This window comes from Tasmannia lanceolata, unplaced genomic scaffold (genome assembly GCF_043159265.1).
Source record: "Tasmannia lanceolata isolate RefF3 unplaced genomic scaffold, GAP_Taslan_0.1 ptg000002l, whole genome shotgun sequence".
Taxonomy (NCBI): domain Eukaryota; kingdom Viridiplantae; phylum Streptophyta; class Magnoliopsida; order Canellales; family Winteraceae; genus Tasmannia; species Tasmannia lanceolata.
The window spans coordinates 55,631,097-55,658,497 of record NW_027518679.1 but is presented as its reverse complement, the minus strand read 5'-3'; the positions used below and the strand labels follow the sequence as shown (position 1 = coordinate 55,658,497).

At 38.7% G+C, this 27,401-nt stretch overlaps 3 protein-coding genes across 4 annotated transcripts; 2 read left to right on the top strand and 1 right to left on the bottom strand.

Moving 5' to 3' along the window:
• Positions 1–482: 482 nt before the first annotated feature.
• LOC143879689 (LOW PSII ACCUMULATION protein (DUF1995)) lies at positions 483–7,522 on the top strand. 2 transcript variants are annotated; one of them, XM_077382204.1, is made up of 10 exons: positions 483–630; positions 778–957; positions 1,615–1,662; positions 1,761–1,800; positions 1,899–1,999; positions 4,163–4,355; positions 4,427–4,525; positions 5,518–5,635; positions 5,852–5,996; positions 7,262–7,522. In XM_077382204.1, exons 1-9 carry the CDS (start codon positions 589–591, stop codon positions 5,970–5,972), a joined length of 942 nt encoding a protein of 313 aa, XP_077238319.1. In that variant the 5' UTR covers positions 483–588; the 3' UTR covers positions 5,973–5,996; positions 7,262–7,522. The 2 variants fall into 2 exon arrangements, with proteins under 2 accessions (XP_077238319.1, XP_077238310.1); XM_077382195.1 differs by having other exon boundaries at positions 484–630; positions 7,185–7,522.
• A 6,421-nt stretch (positions 7,523–13,943) lies between these two features.
• On the top strand, positions 13,944–15,715 carry LOC143879684 (uncharacterized). Its single transcript, XM_077382180.1, has 3 exons — positions 13,944–14,130; positions 14,213–14,317; positions 14,780–15,715. The coding sequence occupies exons 1-3, from the start codon at positions 13,944–13,946 to the stop codon at positions 15,532–15,534; spliced, it is 1,047 nt and encodes a 348-aa protein (XP_077238295.1). The 3' UTR covers positions 15,535–15,715.
• Positions 15,716–17,953: 2,238 nt separating this feature from the next.
• Positions 17,954–22,601, bottom strand: G-TMT (gamma-tocopherol methyltransferase). Its single transcript, XM_077382173.1, has 6 exons — positions 22,224–22,601; positions 21,066–21,235; positions 20,408–20,512; positions 19,559–19,762; positions 18,574–18,676; positions 17,954–18,342 (listed from the first exon to the last, which is right to left on the bottom strand). The coding sequence occupies exons 1-6, from the start codon at positions 22,555–22,557 to the stop codon at positions 18,239–18,241; spliced, it is 1,020 nt and encodes a 339-aa protein (XP_077238288.1). The 5' UTR covers positions 22,558–22,601; the 3' UTR covers positions 17,954–18,238.
• Positions 22,602–27,401: the final 4,800 nt, after the last annotated feature.

Sequence of the window (27,401 nt, the reverse complement as noted above, 5' to 3'; positions counted from 1 at the left end):
AAGGCATTTCACAATGGTCTGTTGCATCTGATAGCTGCCACATTGGTCACTTTTCAGCAGATTTTGTCTTCATTCACAAAGTCGCTGCTGTCAGATGCAACAGACCATCTGCGAAATGCCTTCTGGGATGGACGCTAGGAAATCCCTTTTTGTAAATAGTATAATAAAATCAGGTTTAATAGTTTCCTGTGAGTTTTTGTAAGTTGTCCGGATCCGATCGGTAATAATTTGGGATCTTATGATACGGTCCTCAAATGTGTCCATGGATCCTATGTGTCTAGATCCTGCCCGTTTAAGTTCGGATTCGGATGGTACTGTCTGGGTCCATTGACACCCGATCAACATGGGACCAAAACCCTATTCGTAGCCCCATGATAGTCCACTAGATCAACGGTCCTGATTACACGCATATCCTACTCTGGAACCCAATCCTGACCGTTACAACCCAAGTGCGTGGCGTTACCATTTCCTGACCCCTCTCTCACGCTTTTAGTTATGGATGGATAAGTTGGAAAAAACAGACATTGGTTCTCCTTGCTTCCCTTCAGTCTCTCAGTTCAAATACCGCGCGGATAAAGTTTTTCCGAAATGATGCTCTCCAACGCTTCTTCTCTTTCTAGGCCAAATCAGGTATTCAAAATTCTCCTTATGTCGGACCCTTTTCTGACCTGTTCTTCTGACAGTTTTTTGTAACAAGTTGTTGCCCCCAATGTTATATTTAGACACAATTTAGTACACTCTGTTCAATTCATTACATATTATTATTTTCAATTGTAGGTTTGCATTTGTACAAGCACTCAGATTTGGAACCTCGCCCATGTTAGTGATAGAAGATTTTCTGAAGTAAGAATGGGTGGAAGGCGCGATTTTGTAACTAGATCTGTTACTGGATATGGTAGTGTTCCTGCTGGGTTTGGTGTGGGATTTCCAGGGGATTATTCTGAGCTTCTTGAGCAAGTATTTATCCAACTCATTTGTAATGTGCTTCTTTTAACTGCTTTTATTGCCACTGATTGGCTTCATTGCTGTTAGAACTAGATGGGTCAAGATAGTCAATTTTTTGTGCTTTATACTAGTTTGTGTAATGTTGGTTCCTAGAGTTTTTCATGCTAGTTTGTGTTATGATGGATCTTAGAATTTAAAACCATAAGTGGGTTTCAAATTCTAAAGCGTGGGAATCTTGTTTTCGTTACCATTGTCAAGCATATCTAGACGGTATTGTGTGCTAACACTTTTCTGGTGCTAAATTAGCTTATTGCTCATCTTTCACGCTTTTGTACAAGACTGACTTCTGTTTCTCTAATGTTTCTCTGAATTCCAAATAACTGTCTCAACCACATTACTCATTCGAATTGCATTTTTTTATTATGGAAATTAAACAAAAAATCAGAAAACTGAAAATGAAAAAGCACGATAATTCATTAGAAAATCTCACTTTTCAGCAGATTTTGTCTTATTTATTTAGTTCATATGAGGTGGCTGTTTTCTCATGCAATATTCATCCACGAAATGCCTTTCTGCAAAATTCCCTAGAAAATCCCTTATATATCTCTATTTCAGCATTTTCCTGTTTCAGCCAACCTGTTACTAATTCAGGTTAATTATGATTGACAGGCAAAAGAAGCAGCTGAATTAGCATTGGAGGACAAAAAGCAGTTGTTGGTGAGTTACTTTTGGGCATGTTGTGAATAATTGAGGAGGGAAAGTGCACTTCTCACCTCCCAAACAGTTTGTGATCCAGAAACAATTATTTCTTACAGGAGATTGAATTTCCTACTGCCGGACTTACATCGGTACCAGGTCTGTTGCACTTGCTTTGTGTATCCATTTTTTTACAATGCATTTTCTGATGAATTTGGATTGAAAGTGTTCCTTGTTCATAATAATATTGGCATCAGGTGATGGTGAGGGAGGAATAGAAATGACAGAAAGCATGCAATTGATGCGGGAATTTTGTAGCCGTTTCATAAATCCAGAGAAAGCAACACGGACCCGAATAGTATGTTAGCTGAACTGTCGCTTAACAGTATATATTCTCTATTACATGTATAATATGTCTATGCTTCCTCTTCGAAATGCGTGCACTTTTCGCTTTAGTTATGGTTTCTTATATATTTACTTGTCTTTTTGTCTAAGTCACTTCCTTTTTTCTTTGTGAGTATCGGGAATATCCCCATTTATAGGTTCAACTCTGCAATATTAGTTTAGGTGTTTTCTCCTTATTATTCTTTGTAAATTGTCTACATTGAGGAGGAGTACTCATTTATAGGTAATGTAACCATATTTTTCCATCTACTGCTTTTGCTCTCCAGATAGCAATATTTTTTCTTCCCATTTCTAGAAGAAAACCAATCTGATAGGGAATAATATGCTATATACCTTCATCTGATTTCTGTTTCTTCCATTGAGAAATTTCTGCATCATTTTAGTGTGAAAACTTGCTCCTTGGTGGTGAGACTGAGTAGCATGAACCTTCTCTCTATATTCGCCTTGCATTTTGTAGTCAATTTTAGTTGGCAGACTGAAGAAGACTATACAAGGGACATCACAAGATCTTGGTCCTGGTTTGAAATTTTGTAACTTAGATAGAGAAATCTAATTCTAAAATTCGGGTCCGGCAGGCATTGGGGGTGTCCTAATGGATGATGGAGGCTTTGTGAAGTGGGCCTTCGCGGAACCTATTGGTTAGCTGATTCTAATGAGGCGAAGGTGCGTGCTGTCCATAAAGTGATAAAGCTTCTTGTGGGTTGTGAGGGGGGGCCTTCGCGGGACCTATTGGTATAGCTGATTCTAATGAGGCGGAGGTGCGTGTTGTCAATAAAGCGATCAAGATTTTTGTGGGTGAAGACCTAAATAAAGTAGTGGTAGAATGAGACTCCCTCAATGTGATTCGTTGGTTATCTTGTTCCCACCTCTTCCCCTGGAGATTCGCCGCTTTCTTCAATAAGATTAAAGACATCGTGGGTTCTTTAAGTATTTCTTTCCGTCATATCAGAAGATCTTCTAATGGGGTGGCGGATAGGCTTGCTAGGGATGGGGCTCAAATGGAGGCTTTCAAGCTTTTTTATTCTCCCTCCTTGACTTCCTTCTTGGCTATTCCGTTCTCTTGTTTTTCTTCTTTATATATTCTTCTTCTCTCTTGATGTATCTGACCATCTTGTTCTTTTTTTTCAATGAAGTTATTTACAATTCAAAACAAAAAATTCTAAGATCACCAATATCACCAATTTTTCTATAGTGGGAGATATTTTATGTTACCTTATTGTTCTCTAGGAGTTGAGTGTCCACATTTAATTTTTTTCTTTGCAATGAAAGAATTAGGTGAGCTTCAACACTGAAATAAGTTGTGCAATCTTATTTAAGTTCTTATTGTGCTCGGTGGGATTCTGTAAAATAATGATGTTAGATCCTCCTGCCTGCTTTTCATGGGACAGGCACATGGCAGTAACAGTGTTTTTGCCTTGGCAACACACATATTCTTTTGTTGGGTAAGCTGGGATTGAACCATTTTTTTGTTGTTGGGTAAGCTGGGATTGAACCCACAGCCTCGTAACATGTCAAAAGTAATGGATGTTTGATGAGGGGTGATTTCAGTGGCAGATTTTGTTTCTTTTAATGAGTATCCATATATTCTCTCATAGTTCTTTTGAACTGTGGTCTCTTCCAAATCAAATGTGGCAACATTTTCACATTTCATCACGTAACTAGTTTCAGGAAGCTAGCACCAAGGCCCAATGAATAATATAGATGAACTATGGACCATTGGTTAGAAACTCAACGCTTTCTCTTCATACACAAAACATATGTTTCTTTAAGTCTGAGAAATATTCTTTTTTTTTTGTTGCAGTAGGTTAAGGGTATATATATGGGATTTGCTAGCGTCCATCACAGAAGGCATTTCACGGATGGTCTGTTGTATGTGAGAGCAGCCACATAGGCTCACTTTTCAGCAGTTTTTGTCTTCATTCACGAGGTGGCTGCTCTCACATGCAACAGACCATCCGCGAAATGCCTTCTGCGATGGATGCTAGCAATCCTTCTTTAAATTTGCAAGCATGAGAAATGATTTCTCAAGTAATTTTAAAGCATAGTGTTTGTTGTTAGTTTGCTTTATTTTTAGTTTCTGGCTTACATAATTAAATCTTCACTTGAATATGTACAGTTTTTCCCAGAGGCCAATGAAGTCGATTTTGCAAGAAGTTCAGCCTTTGGAGGAGCTTCATTCAAGCTAGACTATCTAACAAAACCATCTCTGTTTGAAGATTTTGGTTTTGTCTCAAAGGTCAAAATGGCAGAACGTGTTCAACCGAATGATGAAATATTCTTGGTCGCCTATCCATATTTTAACGTGAATGGTAGTTTCAAGTTCTGCTTCTAGTACATAACATTGTTTTTTTTAGGTTTAACTATTTCCCTTTTGATCCAGAAATGCTTGTTGTGGAAGAGCTTTACAAAGAAGCAGTAATAAACACTGATAGAAAACTGATTATATTCAATGGAGAACTTGATCGCATAAGAACTGGTTGTATCCTTCACTTAATTTTTCTGAGTTGGATGCTTTAAATGTGTTTGCAAAGATGATATCCTTTTTGAAAAGACAGCCTACTGTCATACACTGGTAGGTTAGGCACATACAAGAACACAAAAAAATTTGTGTTTATTGATTCATTAGTTCCTTCTGACAGTAATACTAGTTTGAGTTTCATGAAGTGACTAAAACTTTTTTGAAGTTTGAATTATTATTGTATTGTATACAATCACTCTCTATTCTTCCTTATCCCTTATTCTTGCCCAACACATACTACAACTTGGGAAAGCAAGCTGTGTTTTGAAATCTTCCAAAAGATTCATAACTATCTGAGATTTTCACATTATTTATTTGGATAGTTGGGGTACTTTTGTGTGTTGAGATATTGGTGATTTCTTCAGAAATACTACATTGTGGTGGCATTCTGGATCCGTAAAATTTTGCCCATGTGCAGCAACCTTCTTTTTGTGAAGTAGTGAACATCAACTGTTATCTTTGGCAAAGTGTAGCTTTACTATCTGTATAAGTTTTATGTTGGCTTTACATGAAATAAAGGGAAAAGGGGAGATAATTCTAGGGAGTTTGGAAGTCACATCTGAAATTGAAACCAGTCCACTTCTATTGGTGTGAATTATGATAAGGGACTCCCCTGAGATGACATGGACCCAGATATGATCTCACTGATATTCATAGTGGGACTTCGAATTTTGGATTTGACTTCCAAACCCCTGGGGACTACTGATGTTTCCTCTAAATTAAAAGTTTTACCACTGATCTGGTTATTCCAGTTTAGCCTAAGACAAATGACAATTTTATTATTGTTCTTGGTTAAGGGGTGTATTATCTTCTTGCAATAAAAGACACTTTAATATTTCCTAGCACGTCAAATATTCTGGTCTTGCTTGTTGATGATCTAAGAGACAGTGGGCTCCATTGTAATCCAATGTTAAGTCAAAACATTTCCAGTTTAGACCTTGATGAACTAAAAGATTATCCACCATTTTTCTATCCAAAGCTCGCAGCACTTTCCAAGACCTTCCTGCCAAAGCTGGAGACTGTGTATTACATTCACAATTTTAAAGGGCAAAATGGAGGAATTCTTTTCAGGTTAGTTGGTATTAGTCCTTTAACTTTTTTTAATTCTTGGTTCATGTTATGTTTGTCTGCTGTATCAGTTCTAAGATAGAAGTTCCATCTGCATGGGTAAAATGACAGAGTAATAGTTGAAGTCATCTACTAGATTGGTTTTCCATCTAAATTCCAGACTTTGTAAGTGGTGAGCAAACCACTTAACTCCACCATATAAAATTTGATTCTTTACAGGTCCTATCCTGGCCCATGGAAGGTCCTGAGAAAAGTAAAAGGTGAATATCGCTGTTTGCATCAGCAGGAAGTGATGCCATCCCTCAAGGAAGTTGCCTTGAATATTCTCCCTTCAGCTTGAACCTTGAGAGCCCTAATATTTTGAGTAAGTAATTTTGATGCATGCATGAGAATCTGTGTGTGAGCAATCATGTTAGCGACAGTAAACTACATTGACTACCCATATTGTAGGCTTTCGACTCAAAAAATTGTCATGCCCTAATTTGAGCCCTGTAAGTGGAACCTAAGTGCACTCTTGTGAATAAACTCAAGTGCATCAGATTTCTTCAAGGATTCCTTGAAACTATTTCAGGTTATACCTCAAATAAGCCTATTTTGACAGTAGCTGGTATTTCCAGTTCATTACTGCGCTGTTTGTAAAAAATTTTGTATAATGGGAAAAAAACTCTTTCTAGGATATTTATAACTCTTATAAAAAAAAATAGTTATTCAATTGCTATTTGCTGATTTCTTGTGCAATCACAAATTCCTAATTTTTAAGTCACAGAGTTATAGGATACCTAATACTTCCAAATGCATGCAAAGCACCCCATATTGCTGGAAATAATGATAGCATTCTTCAACTAAAATTCGATGACTTATTAGCATCCTTCCACATTTTATATCATGAGAATCGCAAGGTTTTCAACCTCATTATAAATGATGGTGTCTGCTTGTGAAAAATAGTAGTATTCCAAGTTCTAATTACTTCATTAGGGACAGTGGTGGTCAAATCACTTTCAGAATGTGACATACTTATCCTTTTTGGAAAATTATGATTTTTCTTGATGGATGAGAGCAAGAGAGAAAGGGGGGGGGGGGGGGGGGAGATTATGATTTTTTGGGAAATTGTGACACACTGATCACTCCTGCGTATGCTGCCGTCCCCACTCCAAATCGTATTCTGTTAACAAAGATCCTAAGGTGGACGACCTCTTGGATGCAGTAGAACAATTGATGCACAAGATCAATGTGCCATTATATCTTTCTTTTTTTCTTTTTTTGTTGTTGTGGTAGGTAAGCTTGGATTGAACCTACAACCTTAAGGTTGAGATACAAAGCTTCAAGCTATAGGCCCAACCCCAAAATGTGCCATTATGTCTATCTTTGTTGAAGTGCTTTTTCTGTTTTGAAACCATTGTAGGTTGCAATTCTTAATTCCTGGGTTGTTGTGGGTGCCCTCCTCTGCTCCTTTATAGCCTTGTCCCTTGATATTTGTTGAAGTACAACGTTTACCACTGTCTTTGTGCACATACATGTTTCTCTTTATTGATCTCTTTGTTTCATTGTGCAGAAAATCCTATGGATATCTTAGAAGATTTAAATCAAATTGTCAACTCCTGAATCTTGCTGTTGTACTCTCCTTTGCAGAATTCCCCAGGACTGTTTATGTAACAAAAGAAGCTATAAAGAGACAGGTAGAAATTTTTTAGTTTTCGTTTATATTGTAGTTGTTTCCTGTGTAAATTCCATTTTGTAGTTACTGTAGTAAATATACATCATTTGTGGAAATTTTTAGCTTTCATTTATATTGTACTTGTTTCCTATGTAAATTTCATTATTTAACAACATGTTGGTGCGAATATCCATAGCCATTTTCCATGGAATATAAATATTCTAGTGTTTGGTATACTTAAATTTCCTTGTTTTGGGGCGGGGGAAACTGCAATTGTACTTGGACCCTGAAATTTTATATTTCATGAAAAACATTATTTTCCATCATTCTCTTTTTCCTAGATCCAAATCCCCTTTGTTGATGGCAAGAAATAAAGACTCCTATAAATATGTATTGTAATCGTAAACAAATGAACCAACCAACCTACACTTGGTGGCTTGGTGCCATTGCCACAGCTCCCAACCAACATTCTGCTCTCTTCTCACATAAAATTAAAATGCCTTCAATTGGGCTGATATTGGCACCCATGGTTTAGGCACCCATGTAAGAGAGAGAGTTGTACCATGTATTTTTTAGAAGTGCAATGAGCCCACATGGTTGGATAGTCCAAACCATTCATAGGCTGTGCTCATTATATGAGGATGATTTTCTGGGCATGGCATATTTATTAAGTATAAATGAATGGTTTGGATCATCCTACCAAGTGGACCCCACTGCATTTAAAAAAAACATCTAAAAACTCAGATCTAGCTATAATAAAGGGCTTTTAGATGACTTGTTTAAACAAAACAGTAGACCTACACCGACATGGTCATGGTGTCTTTTAGTCTAAATTAAACCCTGCCTGCCTACCAAACTGTTTTGCTTAATTTTTAAAATTGTTGCTTTAAATTGTGCTTTATTCCATGTGGGACCCATGTTTCTATTTTTGGCAGCCTTTTTATCATAATTTTATAGCGTGTTAGGCAAGGCTTTACTCAAGATGGTACCTCTACCGTATAGTTAATGTCCTATCATGAAACTCACCCTGTGTGGGAGAAAGAGAGAGAGAAGGAAAATTAAAGAAAGAAAGAGGTATAGTAAGATCCCATATAAGCAACCTTGCTTTCCTTTTTATCTCGTTCTAATATTTGTACTTTGGGATTTGCTAGCGTTCGATTGCAGAAGGCATTTCGCGGATGGTCTGTTGCATGTGACAGAGGCTCACTTTTCAGCAGATTTTGTCTTCATTCACGAGGTGGCTGCTGTCAGATGCAGTAGAGCAGACCATCTGTGAAATGATTTCTGTGATGGACGCTAACAAATCCCTTATACTTTTCATGTAAAACCACACTACATTTTATGCTCGCAAACAAATATTGGGATGTAATAATTGTATGCATGGTCTCTCTCTTAAAATTGATGTAGGGGTGTCAATGGACACTTCGGATTGGATTCACTTATCCGTACAAATTTCTTATTGGTAGGGTCGGATTCGGATTGTTCTTCAGATCCTACTTCCTATGCCTCGGTCACAATCCATTTGAAATCGGACCATCCATCGGAGTGTCCTACTTTGTTATATTTTACATATTTAAATTCTCAGAAGAGGGCAAGTGCGAGTGTGACCAGTAGCCTGCCAGGGTCAGCCACAACACCGGCGATGCAGTGGGCTAGGCACTCAGGGTTAATGGTTAGAGAAGAGGTTGTCTCGAGTCTGAGGCTATAAAAAATTACTAAAATACCCTTGAAATAACACTCAATGTGATACAAAATCAGAGGGAGATTTTGTAAAATAGAATAATAAAATCGAATTTTTGATGGTCTATCGAACAGTCCAGGTGATTTGTGGCAGACTCTAACGCATGTTGACGTCAAATCACGTTACAGGGGTGTGAATTATCCGACAGGGAGTGTGAATTTATCATGACCCTAAAAAAGTGCAAAACAAAGTAAGCAGTGCCATTATCAGAATACAGTAGCGCGGATTTCAGCTGCCTTTCTTTTTTTGGCGGGGTCTTTCAAGAGAGGGGGAGTTGGAAGGAGGAGCAACAGACTCCTTTGCTAGCTGTACACGTGGCTGATGACGTGGCAAAGGTTTTGGAAATCTTCATATGTGAAGCTCCCAAATCCGAGCGAGGGTTTCTCTACTACTATGTAGGCACATTCGATCCTCAGAAAAAAAGCCTCTTATTTTTCTTCTTTATTGTCTCTATACCTTTTACCGTGGTGAGATATGAAGGAAAAATCAAAACCCTAGTGCGGAATTTTTTTGAGTGAGTTCTGTTTTCTTCCCCTTTATTTTAACATTTTTTCCTTTGATCGAGGCCCGTTTTTGTGTTTTCCTTCTGTTGGATTTTGTTATTTCAAGTGATTGATATATGTTCGATTGGTTTGATTTACTGTTTTAGGGTTTAGTTTGTGATGCCTGATTTTTATTTGTAGATGCTTTTGTGAATTTTGTCTGCTTAGTTAGAAGAAGTTAAGGAATGTAAAGAATGATTAGGACTGATGAATGCTTTTAGCGTGATAAGGCACTCGAATTAGGGATTCTGGGAGGTGGAAGGTTGTTGTAAGATTTGTTTATATAGCATTCAAAAGGTGGATTAAGGTCAGCTTGTGTTTTGATTCTTTTGAGATTGTTATGAACCTGATCATGGAGAATGCGTTATATGCTTTTGGAACCTTGATCTTGATACCTAATTTGGGGTGCTATTGTACATTGAGGGCATCAGATTGGACATATGTCAAATGGCAATGGAAAATGCTGGAGATTGAGGATGATGATCGTGAGGATTTTTAAATGGGAGAGGAAGTAAAGGGGGGATACTTACGCTATGGAGCACGATAAGTGCTTACTGCTGAGAGAGGTGTTGCGTTGAGTTACTTTGTGGAGCCTGATAGATGTTAGGGTATTTGAAGAAGGAAACTTTGGCTAGGAGTGTTAGAGGTGTTAAGAAAAGGGTTATCAAAGTGAGACACTACGGGGCCGTTTGGATTTAGAATCTTGGGTTTCCTCAAAATCGTAGTTGCTGACGAGAGAAGAAGGAGACCGATTGCTTAATTCTCTTTAGAATCTTGGATTTTAAGTAAGAAATCCAGGTTTAAGAAATCTCTCCCACCTACTGAGATTTCTAAAACCTGGAAACATGGGATGATCTCCTGCTCTCTTGCTGACGGAAAGAAGGGCGACAAAACAGAAAACGATGGCCGGTCTCCTTCTTCTCTCGTCTCCCAACTACAGTTTGGAGGAATTCCAAGATTCTAAAATCCGCGTATCCAAACAGCACCTAAGGCTTTGGAGTTTGAAAGTGTCTAGGTGAGGAGTTGGAGAGAAACACTCAACCTACGTATTGTGAGGAGTATCAAGGTGAGCTCTTGTGGTTGGGTGCTTAGGCTGTTGAGAGTGAGGCGAGGAGTGTTGAGGTGAGGAATCGGAGCGAGACACCTAGGGTATGGAGTATGAGAGTTGTTAGGTGACTAAGACAACAAGAGTGAGAGGTGTTGAGGCTTTCCAACCTAACACCTATGCTACCAAGACTCGTATTAGATACTTCTATTGGTCAAAATAACTATCATGTTTCAAAAACATATGTTCACTCTTTTCAAATTACCTGTCATGTTTCTGCTTGTTTGTGTCGCATATTTGCTATTATAGTTTTGAGAATGAGTTTAAATTTATCATTTCTTCCTTCTTTGAAATTAAATCTAGTCAAGTTTTATGTTTTTTTATTATTATATTTTTAAATGTCTTATGTTTATGTTCGCCGGACATCCCAGATGATAGAATCTGGAAGCCAAATCCGGAGGGTAGTTTTTCTGTGAAATCTTTCTTTTTCTGTATGAACAATGGGGAAAGAAAGTGAAACGCCGTGCCGCTATTTGGAAGTCGCACTCATCTCCGGGAGTCGCGGCATTTGCTTGGACCGTGGCCTATAAAGCGATAAATACGTGTGATAGACTCAAAAAAAGGAGCTTCCAGTTGGCGAGTTGGTGTGTATTGTGCAGAAAGGAGGAAACAAGCCCGGTAGCTCATTGTATATGGACAAACTTGCTGAGATCTTTCAAGATGAAATGGGTTTTCCAAAAAAAGTGTTAGATCAGTGCTACTAAATTGGAAGGGTGGATGTTTTGGTACTGTTGGGGATCTATTATGGAAACTTGTTCCTTTTGGTATTATTTGGAATATATGGAAGGAGAGAAACAGTAGGATTTTCCAGGGGAAGGAACAGTGTGTGAGATGGATATGCCTACAGACCAAGATTGAATTGATATCATGGATCAAAGCGATGCGGGGTACTCACTATAGTATAGGTGATTTTCTTAGGCATTGGCAAGACATTATCTGGGAGCGGAAGATTACAGTAAAATCCGTACCAAAATGGATCTCTCCACCACGTGCATGGTACAAGCTGAATTTTGACGGGAGTTCAATAGGTAATCTTGGGAAGGCAGGTATTGGTGGAGTCATCCAAAATTGGAAGGAGAAAGTTGCGATGTCATAGTCGGGCCCTGGGGATACATGCGATGCAAATGAGGCAGAAGTAAGGGATCTATTATTCGGTTTACAATGGTGTGCCCTGAATTTGCAGGGCCTGCTTATTATTGAAGGTGATTCAGCGAACACGATTGCTTGGGCTACTTCCGAATCTAAAGGACCATGGCGTATTAAACCTATGATTATGGAAATTAAAGACTTAGTGAGCGTGGTGAAGCCAATTATTGAACATAGGAGAAGATCTGCTAATGTGAAGGGGGATGAGCTTGCGAAAGCCGGTGTATTACTGGACGTGATGTCTATTTTTGTAGCTCCTGATCATATGGAGATGCTACATGCATCATCTTAGTTGTCTTGTATTTTCTATGATATGACCATTGTAATTTCTGGGTAAGAGGGACATCTTGTCCCCATTACTCCTCTCAATAAAGTCATCTTTCAAAAAAAAAAAAATTTTATGTTTGTCATGGTATAGAATACTTGTGTCCGTATCATGTCTTACCTTTTTGGGAAATGCGAAGTTGTGTCCCCATTTTTTCCCCTGTATCGGTGTTTGTATCCGTATCTATATGTTGGCATCATAACATGGGAGTAATGTGCAACGTACAACTAACTGGTCAGGGACATTGCATTGATCACTGGTCCACCATTGAGAAGCTAGTTTTCAGATGAATCATTAATTTTTGTAGAGCCTCAACGTACAAGGTATGTTATTGAACCCTAGTTCTATAGGTAATAGGTGTGCTGGAAGTTGGGTTCTTGATGGGAGTGTCATTATCAAACTCTCACAACACATATTGTGGCCATACCATTTGAAAAAAAAAACACACATTGTGGCCTCATGTGTACCCTCCTATCAACCTTCGTAACTGACACCTATGCTGAGAAGGCTTTACACCTATTGGCACGTAAGCATAAACCAATCTCAATGCACACCTCATCCTTATCATATTGCTTGCACATTCCCTATCAATGCGTCACACTTTTGCTACAATTGGTTAGTATCTTAGAATTTCCTTTGTGTGCATTAATACCTTCAGATTTTCAATATGGTTGCTGAAGGGTTTTAGGATGTATCACCGTTTCTGTAGTGTTTTAACTATGAAATTGTGGTGAGAATTGTATAGAGATGATGCTTTGTCTTCATGATTTAGTGCTTTGGGCAAGTATTTCAATTCATCATGCTGATTGCATAGTTGTCACAGAGTCTTGCCTATGAGTAGCTTCCTTGTTTTTTCAAGGATGTATCCTCATTGCTTGTTTTTGGCGTAAAGTTTTGTTATTCCAATAACATCTCAACCAAATCTTTGGTTTGATATACTTCCTTTGTCGAGTACAATTTATGACTTTCAAAAAATGGAAAAGGTATGTGCTTATGGTCTATGTTTTTTTGCCTTTCCATCTTTTTTGCTTTTTATTTACTGTTTTTTCAATGGTTTTATTTACTTTTTTTATACATAAATGTGTATAAGTGTATATATTTTTATATTGATAACATATTTTAATTGCCTTGGCCACTTGAAAGACCTAGCGGCCCAGAGAGCGAGTTGCCTGGGTGAGTTTACGACTGTAAGTGAGACACATCACAGGACGCTGCTATTGATCTTGACCCATTAATGTGTTAGACGCTTGAGTTGTTATACTTTCAATGCTTGAATCAGCCTTGGTGCCTCATTGTGGTGTTTTACATGGAGTCATGCAAAGACATGTCAGGATATTGGACTTAATCTTGACACCAGAATGCCTTGACAGTTTTTAGTCACCATTTTGATGCCTTTCAAGATGCCAGGTCTGGCTGCCTTGAGCACTTTTTATGTTGTCACATGCAACTTCAGCCATCAATTAAACGTTTTGTTTTGAGCAGGATTTCTCTGGACAAAGTATAAAACATGTTAAATGTCTAAGTGGAAACATGAAAAGCATTGGAAACAGATAGTATAATGGATATAAATATATTCATGTAAAGCAATCATTTTGAACAAGAGTAAACGAGGGCACTCTTGGAGGTTGGGCTTCTAGGTGCTTAATGCTAAGTACATTTGGCAATTTAATTATTAAAACCATCCTTTAGACCTGGTGAATCTGGAATTATTTATTTTAATCAAATTTCTTATCCTTTCATTATACCTGTTGTAGGCCATATTTGGTTAGCTTGAAGATTTTTCTTCGCCGGTCATAAAATGAAATCAAAGATGGATAGGACCATAGTGAGAAGTCAAAAATCAAATCATATTCAAGGGGAGGGGCTGAGTTGGATCCTTATTGCGGGTGGCACGTTGTTGGGAACACTATCAATTAGGCTTGGATGCAAACTAAAGCAGGCTCTAGAGACAAAGCGGACAGCCAATGCTAGTGATGCCTTGAAAGGTCTAATGGTTCATAATTATTTACTCGCATTGTATTGTCTGAGATTTCATTCGCATGACTTTCAAAGTTGTTTCCAATTCAGGAAATGTAAATTCAACTTACAAAAGGAGGTCGGGAGCTTGTCCATTACATTCAAATGTATATTGTTTTACCCAGGATGAAGATGGCTGTTACCATTGTCTCTCAGGTATCCAATTTCATTCCTCATCTTTATGACAGTATATTCATTTAATCTTCAATGAAGCAGTCCACCCATCCTAGCTTCCTAGGGTCTTAGAGGAACATGGATCAATCATGAATCACCTGTGACTAATAAAATTGTTAATTTAAAAAAAATATATGAATCATCTGTCTTGGTTGTCACATTACTGATTATAGTTCATCAACCAAGCCATTGTGCTAGTTGCAATATGCTCTTATTTCCTTCATTTGCATTGCTAAATTTAGAGGGAGGGAGGGTGGTGCCCTTTGAAAATGCAGAATGTGGGTAAACCGTGGTTCTTCTCAATATAATCTGCACAGTTTAGCCTACATTTCACGTTTTTTTTTATCAGGGCACCACCACTTCCCTCCCTCATTTTAGAAGGCAATCTGCTTGTTCAGTTCTAGTAATGTCTGTTGCATTCAAAACCTGTTTCTCTTGGAACAGGGATTTCGCAAGGCATGGTGGAGATTAAGCGCTCATCCACAAGCCCGATGTCAAAAGAAACAGATCTAGTACTTCCTTTAGTCACAATTCCACCACCAGAATGTAACAAAGAAAATGGTATGATATGGGCATCATCACCCGAGCGCCTTGAGCTCACTCAGAAGCCATTCCACCTCTCAAACAGCTCGGACTCTCCCTGCGTGTCAGAATCTGGCTCCGACATCTTCACCAAACGGGAAGTGATACACAAGCTGAGGCAGCAACTCAAAAGAAGGGATGAAATGATCCTAGAGATGCAGGCTCAGATCTCAGACCTACACAATTGTCTTAACACAGAGCTCACACAATCAACCCATTTGCAGTTTCAGCTTGATTCTGCGAACCGGGACCTGTTTGAATCAGAGAGAGAGATCCAAAAGCTGAGGAAAGCCATTGCAGATCACTGCATGGGGGAAAATGGGTCTCCTGAAAAGCCCCCAATTGCCAGAAACCAGTGGGTGGAAGCCAGAAATGGGCACGCCAATGGGTTTTATGAAGTGAACAGGGACTTGGAGTTGCAGTGCTTTAGTGTAGAGAATGGGAGAGGAGATTCAGATAGGATTGAGTTGTTCAAGAGGGAAGTGGGGGAGTTGAAGGAAGTGATTGAAGGGAAGGAGTTTCTGCTGCAAAGCTACAAAGAGCAGGAGATGGAGCTCTGCTCCAAGGTCAAGGACTTGCAGCTGAGATTGGCATCTCAGGTGCCAAATATATTGTAGACTTGATGAAATTTCTGCCATTGTTTGGGTTTTTAAGTACGCCAAATATGAAAGCTTTCATTGTGTCCATGTGCGAGAGAGAGAGAGAGAGAGAGAGAGAGAGAGAGAGTATGACACATACAAATATGTGTATGTTTGTATTACACATTTTCTGGAATGAAGAGCAAAAACTTTGAGCAAATACTTCATTTAATAACATAAATATAGGAGGAATAATACTACGAGTTTTCCTTCTTAATATGAGAAGTAGTGCGAAGCTTGACTAGGATTCGGATCATTCATGAGAGGTAGGGGTGCAACTTGGGCGGGCTCAACCCAGGAAAAGTCGGGTTGGGTTGAGTTCGGGTTGAGTTCGGGTCCGGGTTTAGGGCTTGGGCAACCCACCCGAGTTCAACTTGATATTTTTAATAACTTTTTTATTTTTTAAGCTTAAAATCTTGGGTTGGGTCGGGTTGAACTCGGGTCGGGTGACTCGGGTTCCGGTTGGCAAAAAGGGTTCCTCGGGTCAGGTTGAACCTCGTTGGGTTGGAACTCGGGTTGGGTTCAGGTTGAGTAAATGGTTTCTCGGGTTCGGGTTGAGGCCAAACCGACCCGAGTTGCACCCCTAATGAGAGGGCCTTAGATTTTGTAGATATCATAAAAGCTATGTTGTATCATTACGAATACAAGTGTCGGAATCAAATCTGATAGGGGTATTGAACATTGGATTCGGCAAACTTCAAAAAGAAGGATTCGTGGATTCGTTAAAAGTTTTTAATCAATTCTCAAGTTTTATTTTTTTAGGCGATGATATTTTCACCCCTGCAGTACGTATGCTGCCCACTGTTCACGTTATAAGGGGGGCGCATGCGTAAGGGTTGGTGAAAATATCATCGCCCTTTTTTTAACATAAAATGATTATAACAAGTAATATACTGAAAATTTTAATGTGTTAAGTAGACATAATATTTAATTTCCATTTAAGAAACTTACTACAAGGACATGTAAAACTGAAAACATGCGGTAATTGTAAATTTGTGGTAGTGGTATACAGATAAAAGAGAAAAGAGAACTAGAAATGTCTCAAAGAATCCTAAAGTATTGGAATATGAGAAGTGCCCGACACGGATGCTTCCCCGATTTAAAAGAATCAATGTAACATGGCATAAAAGATTGACTATGCGGCCCCTTCCTAACAGATATTTTCTCAACTTGTGCAGTTGTGCCGACTGACCCTTTCCCATAGCCAATGATATTAGGTCGGCCGTCCTTCTAGTCTTCCAGCAGGATGAAGACAAAATAGTGTGGCTGGTCTACCCTCTCATCTTCTAGCATGATCAAGACAAAATAGTGTGGACCAGCTCAAGAGTAAATTCACATTGATTTGCCCATTCTAAAGCCACCAAATAGCCTGACCCAGCTCAATACAGTAAATTCACATTGATCAGAAGACATATACGCGTGTTCCAGCTTGACCTTTCTACATATGGGACCCAGCCAGTCCCCTCAATCCGGGCAGTAAAGCCTATGCAAAATGCTGTTGAGAAACATCTTGATTGGATGATCCTGGTCCAATAATCTTCGATTTTCGTTATGTCACATTATAGGGCCCACCAATTGTGGGCCCTGTCATACTGGCACAATTTTTTACTGCGGGGTGTTGACCAGTTGTCTCAGTATTAAATTTTAATCCATGGCCCATCAATAGACTCCATGATCAATGTGCAAGGTGCCACGAGAATGGTGTAGATGATGCTGCTGCAAGTCATGCTTAACCTCTTGACTCTTCTTATACACTCACACGTGTATTTTGGACATTGCAATGAACCACAAATTGATGTTACATCGTCTACATGTTTATGATGTGGCTTCCAAGATGAAGGTTTGAATCTCATACATGTTTATTAAGACCTTCTCAACCATAACAGATTTACACGTGGGCAAGTGATACTATAAAACAAGCTCCTCAAGATCGTCTAAGAAGGGCAAAAAAGGAGATAAATATCAGTCCAAAAAGAAAGAATAGACTACATTGTCTGTTAAACGTCTTGACTTTAGACCTTATATGGTGTGGCTTCGAGGATTGGTACCTCAAAAAATCTATTCTAAACAAGAAAGAATAAAGAAATAAGAGATGTTGGTTAGCCCAACATGCCCCATGTTGCACACACGTCTCTTTCCGTCTATTCAGAGACATCTGATAAAATTGAAAAGATTGGGACCTTTCAAAAAGAGTGGGCGGAGGTGAGACAGCATAAAAAATCACTAAAAGGGTGAGTTTTTTTTATTTTTTATTTTGCTTTCCTGGTTTTTTAAGAGCTTTCCACACTCTGCTCGCACTCACAACTGGCCCCACAAACATCTCACACAATATTTTTTCATGGTGGCCAAACATGGCCTCAATCCTACCAAGCAGAGTTGAAAAAATTGTCATAATATGTAGGAAAAAATTGTCAATACGATCAATGCCATATAGTTACTACTTTCTCAAGACATTTTCCCTTTGATCATTAAAACAGAATTAGCATATGCTTTATGAAATAATCAGTACTGGAAAGATCAACAAGTCCCTGTCATGTTCTTACATTTTTTTGGTCATGTAAGCAGGGGTTGGGCAGGGACCCCTTACGGTTTATTAAATAAAGAGAGAGATGATACATTTAAGTATGATATTCATCATTCCTATCCTTGAGACATACAAGATAGGGAATAACACATTTGTCATTTATTTGGCTTTGCGACAGGTAATAATGGTGAATTTAATTAAATTCTTCCTGTAGCCTTCAACCATCAGAGGCATTGCGAGCGCCCCTCTTATTGTTTTCCACCCTATTTTAATCACAGGTAAACGATAAAATTAGGAAGATGGTAATAAGCAAAATAAATAAACTTAATACATGTGATGGATAGTAAGGCCCAGTTCATTTTGGATTTTGGGGATTGAGTTAGGGCCCAAAACTTATTATTGAAATCAAAACTGAAGGCAATTTTGATTTCAGTAATCAGTTTTGGGCTCATAATCAACGCTCAAAACCCAAAACGATCAGGGCCTAAGCTTACCACTTGTTAGTAGCGACCAGAGGCCCTTCCATGTTAAAGAAGAGCGAATAACTGCAGGCCAAAATGGAGCTACATTTTCTGACCAGTCCGCTGCCTTGATATCCTGTCATAGAGCCAACCAAACAGGGAAATGTAACTAAATATGTATTTGTGCCCCCTATACATGCATAGATGTGTCAATAAATGACAATTGAAGTGTAACCGGTGTTTCAAAACGGGGATGCAGGTCTAAACGTGGCCAAAGCAAATCCTAGTCGACTCGGCACGATGCGGTAGAGTATTGGGCTGATGCGGCAGAGTACTGGGTTGACGCGGTCGTAATTTGGAAGTATCAAAGGAGTTTTGATTGAAGTTATACTGTGTAATACACAGCTACAACGCCTATTTTGAAGCAAGGGTAACAAAGTAGGTACGCACGCCATGTATGCGCAGATGTGTCAGTATGAGAAGATAGAGATTGACACCTATGCAAAAAAAAAAAGATAGATATTGATGATAAGAACATAAAGACTCGATGGAGATAAAGATTGAGGATAAGAAGACAAAGATTAATGAAGATTGAGATTGATGATAAGAAGATAAAGAGCATATATGCTATGTATGCATAGATGTGTTTGTATGTAATATATAATGAGAAGATAAAGATTGAAGATAATGAGACAAAGATTAATGAAGATTGAGATTGATGAGAAGGGCAGGTGGTGGGCATTTGGGAAAGTCGAAGAACACCATTTAAAAAAAAGATTGATGATAAGAAAATAAAAACTTTTGAGTTTCTTTGTACGAAGTGCATAAAGATAGGTGACCCTACACTCCCACCTCATGTTTTCAAGCTTTGCATCTGTGCAGTGTGTCGTTTCAAGTGGGTGATAAAATACTACCATATGTTTCTATTTAGGGCACCGGCTTGTACATATATCATAAATACATCTATAATTCTATACACACATCATACATGTATGCGTGAGTCATGTAGTGTCATTACCTCAAGTGATAAGGATTGAGCTATTTTCACATAATCAGAAGCAGAACACCAGGCGGGAAGATAATATGCATCGCATATCTTATCCAAGATTTTTTGTTCTTCAGGCTGCAAGGAGTCCTCAGATGGTGAGAGGTCTCTGTGGCACCATGTCACTATAATGATGGTGGCACCAGGTGCTGCAACACGAGCCAACTCACTCAGAAACTGTAAGAAAACGAATCAGTCAGAAGAAGATAGAGAAGTCAAAAAAGGAAAAAAAGAAAGATAAGAAACAGGACAAAGAAGCAATAAAATTGAAAAACCCCAAGTACGTCTATGGACATGAACATCTATCAAAAAGGAAGCAATAAAATCTTGATTTTGTGTTTGGAGGATTTAAGACGAGAAGCAATAAAATTGAAAAAACCCAAGTACGTCTATGGACATGAGCATCTATGTCATGCACAGATACATGAAACATTAACATACACTAGCTGACAGTTATTACAAAAAAGTTGTTTGAACAGCCAAATAGTTCACCAATCTGAGCATCCTCTCACCTGAATGCATACACTGACAAGTGATGATGCCCCATATGCCCCCTAAGTTATATTTTCTCAATCACTAGCATTCATACATTGAGATAGAGATACCTAAAGGCCCCAAATAGCCAGTAGTTCATAAGCCTCTTATACATACACAAATATAATTTCTTTTTTGTAAGGTTAAGAACAAAACAATAAATAAATACATATTTATCTATTGAGTTTTGAGTTTCCCCTACAATACTCAGAATTTAAAAGAAATGAAGAACTGCAAGTCAATCAACAAAAGAAACAGCATATGGAAGGGATAGTGAGAGGAGAAAACCTTTGATTTGTCAGGCATGTGTTCTCCACTCTCCATGGACCAAACCAGGTCAAACTGTCCATCAGGAAATGGCTGATTCAGAGCATCTGCAACTTGGAAGGACACCTACACTCATTCTATCGACATGTTAGTAAGTGGTGTGCAATCTTTCCAATGTATCGGGCATGAGGATCTTCACAAAGAAGCATCCTTACACCTTAGTTTCTCGCTTTGTTTTCCTTCTTGTTTACTTACCAAAAGGAAACACCCCTACACCTAGATATGACAGTGTTCCATTTAAATTGTCCTCTCTATGGTATATTTGACAAAGAGCAATGGGGTTTAGTCATCCTGTAAAGAGACAAGCTATGCTAGATGTTATGTAGGCATATAAAATATGAGCAGGGATACTAAATTCAATTATCTTGTTGCAAACATGCTCTGTGGTAGATCTAGTGCAGAACTTGGAAATCCCAACAAGAGTAAGCGTCCCTTTATTTTTTCAATTGAATTGCATTTTGGGGGTGCGATTGTGTGTAACCTTGCAATCTAAAATCAATCTAAGAACTTTTCTAGAATGCATTTTCACACACAAATTGCACCCAAAATGCAGTTGGGTTGCACAATGAACTAATGAAGTGAAATTAAATGTGAAGTTCCATTGTCAAAGCTCATATACCTTGTCTGCTAATCCCTCGGAAGCAGCAAGAGCTCCTGCCCTTTGTGCTTGGACAGGACTCAAGGTGATGCCTTGGCATTTAGCCCCATACTTCCTGGCTAGATATCTGGAGCTGCCTCCAATTCCACACCCGACATCAACTATGCTCTTAGGCACCTTTGAAGAATCATCTGATATCACAAAACCCACTTATATCAACCTTAAGTTCCACTCCTAGTGGAGTATAAAACAAAAATCCTAAAAAGAAATATCTACAACCGCAAACAAGGAGGAGATTCCCACTTACAATTGCTGAAAATGGTAAAAAAGGTAGTGTAGAAAAAAAAAATGCAGATAAGAAAATAAGCATTAGGGAATAATCTATGAGATGCACTATTCTAAGAGTTCTCTTGAGAAACAGTGATAGGGCCCATCCAGACATAATGTCAGAGCAATCAAGATCATTAACAATGCAAACCATTGCATCAGAGCAATCAGGTCACGCATCCTAGTACTACTCTCGCCCACACACGCCTAACTTCGGAGTTCTGATGGGGATCCAGTGCATTTTTGTTTTTATTTAACACGGAATTTATCTTTATCTAGGAACCCGGGTTGGCACCTTAAATTTTATTGATAAGAAGGAATCCAGTGCATTTGTGCTGGTACGATCGCAACCTAACAAATGAGCACTCTGAAATTTGGATCATGCAAATTGTAAGTGGGTTGGCTCATTCATTGCATCATATGGGGACTCTCACATAACTGCATCAAATTTTACATTGCCCCAAAGAAATTAAACAAGATCATAACGCAAAATACACAATACAAGGGGAATAGCAGCAGGGCAGATAATTGGAAGATGAAAGGAATACTCTCTATGTACTTATGATAAGAAATCCGTCCAAACAGAATACAAGAAATAGAACAAGAAAAAAAAAGAAGGGAAACCAGATTTTTTTCTCTAAAAAGAAACTCATAAAGGAAAAAGAAAAGAAGAAGCTGGAAGAGCATTCCCAAAATACCATGTGTCCAAAGAATCAAGAAATAGGAAAAAAACTGACAAAGAAACAATAGCAGAGCTAACAGATAAGTCCCCAAAAAAAAAAAAAAAAAAAGAGAGAGAGAGAGAGAGAAAGGGCAAGTTATAAAGCGGTACAAAAAGAAAAGAAAAGAAACCTTGAAGTCCGGAGAAATTGAGGGCTTCTTCAATCATCCGAATCTGCGCAGATCGATGGTCAGAAGTAGAAGATGGCACGTGTGGCTGGTAAAATCCATGGTGCATATGATCTCCCCACACGTTCTCCCATGCACCCGATGACTCGTCATACAGCTCTGCTATCCCCTGCCGCAAGCTAGCACCAGACGCCATGACAGTCGTCGGACGTGTACTTATTATCACGGGCCTTCGGCAATAGAGCGGCCTCCTATTCCGGCAGAATGTGTAAGGCCTCGGAGCTTCAGTTTGGCGTTGTAAGAATGATAAGTGGAGGGTCCGAACGAGGCTCACCATTTTCTGTATTTCTGTTCTTGGTACGGGGAAAGAGGAAATAGTTGTGAGCCGTTAAAGGTCGAGCAGCCAGTTGTAAAATGACTCAAATGCCCTTTACCCAACACGTGTCGGTTACGCTCATGCTGCATGCACAAGTGGCGTATGTGATTGCTGAATCGGACCGTTCATCTGAAAGGGCGTCACATTGGATTCCGATCTCGAGGCATGTGAAAATCAACGGCTTATAACATCTTTAAGGGCATCTTTTTTTTTTATCATGCTCGATCAAGAGCCTAGAATCATCTGATTTTTTTTTTTTTTTTGAGGAATGATAGAATGAAGAGCGCCCTTGCAAAAATCAGCTCCAAGTATGCCCTATTGGTTGATTTTTTTAAATTATTATCTTTTTTTAATTTTTGCCCTTCACAAAAGAGTGATTTTCTTTTTAAAAAAGGGCTGATTTTCAGTTTGATTTATGGGGTCCGGAGACGTACGTGACAGTGAAACAACCTGTCAGAATCCTACAACCATAATCATGTGGAATGTGGTAAAAAAATAACTAAAAAACAAAAGAGCCTACGTGTGCTTGCACCACTCCGTCAGTAAAAATGTAAAATTAGTGAAAAATAGCAAGGTTTAAAATTTCGGTTTCGGTACCGGTTTCGGACTTTGAAATTTCACAGTCGAAATCTGGTACTTGACCCGGAACTAATATTTTATTCAATATTAAATTTCGGCCGAAATTACCAAAATTTCGGTGAAATATGAAATTAATATTAAAAAACATTTTTTGGGTCAAATTTTGGAAAAACCGAAATTCCTAAATTTTGGCCGAAATAAATGACCGTTTCGGGCTTACTCTATTTCAGTGTCCGTTTCAGAAATTTCGAAATTTCGGATTTCGGTCGAAATTTAAAACCATGGAAAATAGTACCTTGCCTTGTCTTGGTGAGATCCGTGACATTTATTTAAATATTGGGGTAGAGTAACGGTCTGCGTCTCCTACTCACTGACTCACATGAGGACGACGGCTTTAAGAAAAAGGAATGAAGGAGATTTATACAGAGTGTACCCTTGGTGCAGGGGTACTTTGCACGATTGTACACTTCATACACGTTCAGCCTAAGAAATGGGTGTAGAAACCAGCTTTTTCACCAAGCTCACTTCAAGGAAACTTGTAGCTTGTAGAATGAAATATAGCAATATTTTCCTTGGATTTAGGGTGGAAGCTAGATACATCTCTCATTCTTTCCCCATAAAATGGGTGTGGAAACAAATTTTACGCCTATTTTATACTTAAAATGAGTCCCATTTTTATACACAGGGATCTGCTAGGGACTATCCTAGAAGATATTTCGCAGGCCGTCTGATTGCACGAGAGAGCAGTCACACCAATCAGAAGTGAAAATAGCGCAAGCGAAGCCGGGATATGGACCGCAGCACAACGACTAGGACTCGTGTCGGAGGAGTTTTGAGTGTGAGCTACCCCTTGCAGCAGCAAGGCATTACTCACCAGTAGTCCTGTCCTTACACACCTCAACAGAATGGAACAGCTGAAAGGAAAAATAGGCATTCTGTGGAAACTGCACTAACTATGATGTTTGAAAGCAAAGTTCCCCCTTACTTATTAGGCTTACTAATTGGGGCTGAAGCATTTAGTACTGCTGTTTTTATCATCATAGTCCTACTTCTCAACAGATTTTGTTTTATTCATTTAATTCATCCGAGGTTGCTGCTCTCTCATGCAGGCCCACAAAATGCTTTCTGTGATGGAAAACAGATTCTCCTTTATCACATTTTGGGGAAAAAAAGAGAGGCCCACGCAATTAATTTTTTTTAATGACATAGGGTATCCCACCCAAATTTTTAGGGTGGGACTATTCCATATGGATGCTCGCAATCACCTGAAAACCGCACGCATCGGGTAAGCCCGGTTGGTTCGAACTCTCATCACTGGGAGCACACCCATGACTTTAAGCCAAAGAACGACACCCGGGTTTAACACGCCATAAAATTAAGATAAAAAAGGTGGCCAAAAATGGAAAAATGTGTCCCACCCGAATAAAGGCAAATAAAGCTAAAATTTTAAAAATTAAGCAAAACAGTTAGGCAGGCAGGGAATTAGACTTAAAGCCACCATGTCCATGTCGATAGGGGTTTTCATTATTCGGTTATAACCGAATAACCAAACCGAACTGAATTGATTTGGTCGGTTCGGTTTCTGTTTTTTTTTTTTTTTTTTTTGGAAATTCGGCTATTGGGTTCGGGATCGGTTATCTTAAAAAAAATTTGGTTATTCGATAACCAAAATTATGGATAAAACCATTATTTTTCCAAAAAAAAAAAAGTGCTATATGGGCACTCCGTAAGATGATCAAAACCATCCATTTGATTGATCACAAGTTAATTAGATTGTGCTCAAAAAATCATTTCGATAGGATGATCCTAGCCCTCCGATCCAAACCAAGATTTTGCTTTTTTCCCTCTTTTTCTCCCACTATTCGGTTAACCGAATTTTTAATCGGTTCGCTTTTTATTAGAAATTTCGGTTCGGTTTCGGTTATCGAAATTTGATAACTGAAATTATTCCTGTTATCAATTATAACCGAACGAGCACCCCGAGGTGTAGGTCTACTGTTTTGGATAAACATGTGAACTAAAAGCCTTTTAATATATAGATCTGAGTTTTATATGGGGGCCAAAAATGGAAACACGTCTCCCACGCGAATAAAGGGCAATTAAAACTAAAGTTTCAAAAATTAAGCAAAGCAATTTGGCAGGCAGGGAATTAGACCACCATGTCCATGTCGGTGAAGGTCTACTGTTTTGGATAAACATGTGTACTAAAAGCCTTTTAGTGAATAGATCCGAGTTTTTATATGTTGTCTATCTGCACGTACATGTACATTTTTTTTTTTTTAAATGCTGAGGTGTCCACTTGGTAGGATGATCCAAACCATTCAGTTATTCAGCCCCAACTTAAATATGCCGTGCCTAGAAGATCTCCCCCTAGCCCTTATCTGTCGAGGTATTGCAATCAGAAGGTTAAGGTATTTTCCTATGCATGGGAGATGATTTCTAGAGCTGCCTATTTAATTTAAGTACCCAACAAACGAATGGCTAGGATGTTCCAACCGGGTTAAGATAATCTCTCTCTCAAACGAATGGGTAGGATGTTCCAACCGGGTTAAGATAATCTCTCTCTCTCTCTCTCTCTCTCTCTGGTTTGGTCAGACCAAAATTCTTTTTCACTTTTATTCTCATGGTAGCAAACATGTTCCAAATGCATGCCAAGCTTCTCAAACGTCAGAAGATCATCAACAAACTCCACGTTTCAAGAGAAAAAGATTAAAAAGATGAGAAGTATGGCAATAAGGCTCAGGCATAGGAACAGCTAACCAAATCCCCTATAGTAACTGCCAACCAAATCCAGGTAGAATTTAGGAGTATGGTCTGAAACTGTTTAGGCTGTGTTTGCTTTGGCTTTTGAGAACCGATTTTGAGTCCAAAACTGATTATTGGACTCAAAATTAAGGCCCTGCTCATGTAAGATTATGAAATTAACCGATTATTGGACTCAAACTTAAATGTAATTTTGAGTCTAATAATTGGTTTGGGGGCTCACCTTCGGTTGTCATAATCTCAAACGAAGAGGGCCTAAACAAAAATTTGAGCCCAACAGTAGATTTGGACAGAATTGGTTCTCAAAATCCAAGCTGTTGTGCGCCCTATGTAGGGGTGTAAATGGATATTTGGAAATTCGATTACTCTCCGCATCCGAATCCGTTTAAAGTGAATATTATCCGAATTCATTTCAAGCGGATATTATCCGAATCCGTTTATGAGATATCCGGTTCTTAGCGGATGCGAATCTGGTAAATGGTATATCCGATCCGTTTAACATCCGAATCCGAGAAGTAAATCCTTTTTATTTATTATTAATAATATTAATAATATTTATTTTTAGTAATGACACACTATCTTTTGTTTCTATGAGAAAAGTGAATATTCTTTTTAGAAAAAAAATATAAAAACAAAAATAGCCCAAACCCATTTCATCAAAATAGCCCAAACTTATTCCATCATATACAAAAAAAAAAAAAGAAGGAAAAACCCAAAGGCCACTACCAACACTATCATCCATCCCCATCGCCTCCCTCTCTCTCTCTGCCTTTGTTTTAAAAGGAAGAAGAGGATCTTATATATTTTAGGGTTTGAGAGTTAATTTTATGAAGAGAATGTAGAGGTCTAGTTAAAGTTTGGAAAATTCATTCGAGTAAGTAAGAGAAAAAAGATAAAGTGCTGCAATAAAATGTTCGAATTTACCGGATAAACGGATACGGATAATATCAGAATTCGAACAATATCTGATGGATACGAATTCGGTAATAGATATTAAATATCCGTCGAATCCGAATCCGACTCCGAATTCGGATAGTGTATACTGTAATCGAATTCGGATATAGCCATATCCGCTCCGAATTCGATCCGTTTACACCCCTAGCCCTATGAGTCGGGCATGAGAGGGGCCCCTACTAGTGGCCCCTACTAGTGGAGCCCTATCCGGATTCTCAATAGAGCTACCATCAAAATTCAACTTCACCCGTCCCACCCGGGGATGGTTCCCCAACCCTCTTTTCCAAAATGACAGCCTTCCAATGTGTTAGAATGTCACCAATCCCACGTGCGAGGCCCCTCTTTTCATTGACCAAACACGCTCCAGTCTTGGTAGAAAAGAGAGAGAGGAGAAAAGAATCGGATTGCGTGTACCATTTTTACCGACATACCCACTTTACCAACTAACAGTCAAAACCCCTCAAACCCACACTCCTCTTACTCCTTTACTTCAATCCAACGCTTCCTCC

What these genes read in the sequence shown, in the direction of transcription:
- LOC143879689 (XM_077382204.1), top strand. Translation starts at nt 589, where the DNA reads ATGATGCTCTCCAACGCTTCTTCTCTTTCTAGGCCAAATCAG. An exon ending in CTCTTTCTAGGCCAAATCAG is followed by an intron (nt 631 to 777) that starts GTATTCAAAATT and finishes TTTCAATTGTAG; the next exon opens with GTTTGCATTTGTACAAGCAC. An exon ending in CGGACTTACATCGGTACCAG is followed by an intron (nt 1,801 to 1,898) that starts GTCTGTTGCACT and finishes TATTGGCATCAG; the next exon opens with GTGATGGTGAGGGAGGAATA.
- LOC143879684 (XM_077382180.1), top strand. Translation starts at nt 13,944, where the DNA reads ATGAAATCAAAGATGGATAGGACCATAGTGAGAAGTCAAAAATCAAAT. An exon ending in TGCTAGTGATGCCTTGAAAG is followed by an intron (nt 14,131 to 14,212) that starts GTCTAATGGTTC and finishes TTTCCAATTCAG; the next exon opens with GAAATGTAAATTCAACTTAC. An exon ending in CTGTTACCATTGTCTCTCAG is followed by an intron (nt 14,318 to 14,779) that starts GTATCCAATTTC and finishes CTCTTGGAACAG; the next exon opens with GGATTTCGCAAGGCATGGTG.
- G-TMT (XM_077382173.1), bottom strand. Translation starts at nt 22,557, where the DNA reads ATGGTGAGCCTCGTTCGGACCCTCCACTTATCATTCTTACAACGCCAA. An exon ending in CAATTTCTCCGGACTTCAAG is followed by an intron (nt 21,236 to 22,223) that starts GTTTCTTTTCTT and finishes TTGTGATATCAG; the next exon opens with ATGATTCTTCAAAGGTGCCT. An exon ending in CTGGTCGCTACTAACAAGTG is followed by an intron (nt 18,343 to 18,573) that starts GTAAGCTTAGGC and finishes TGATTAAAATAG; the next exon opens with GGTGGAAAACAATAAGAGGG.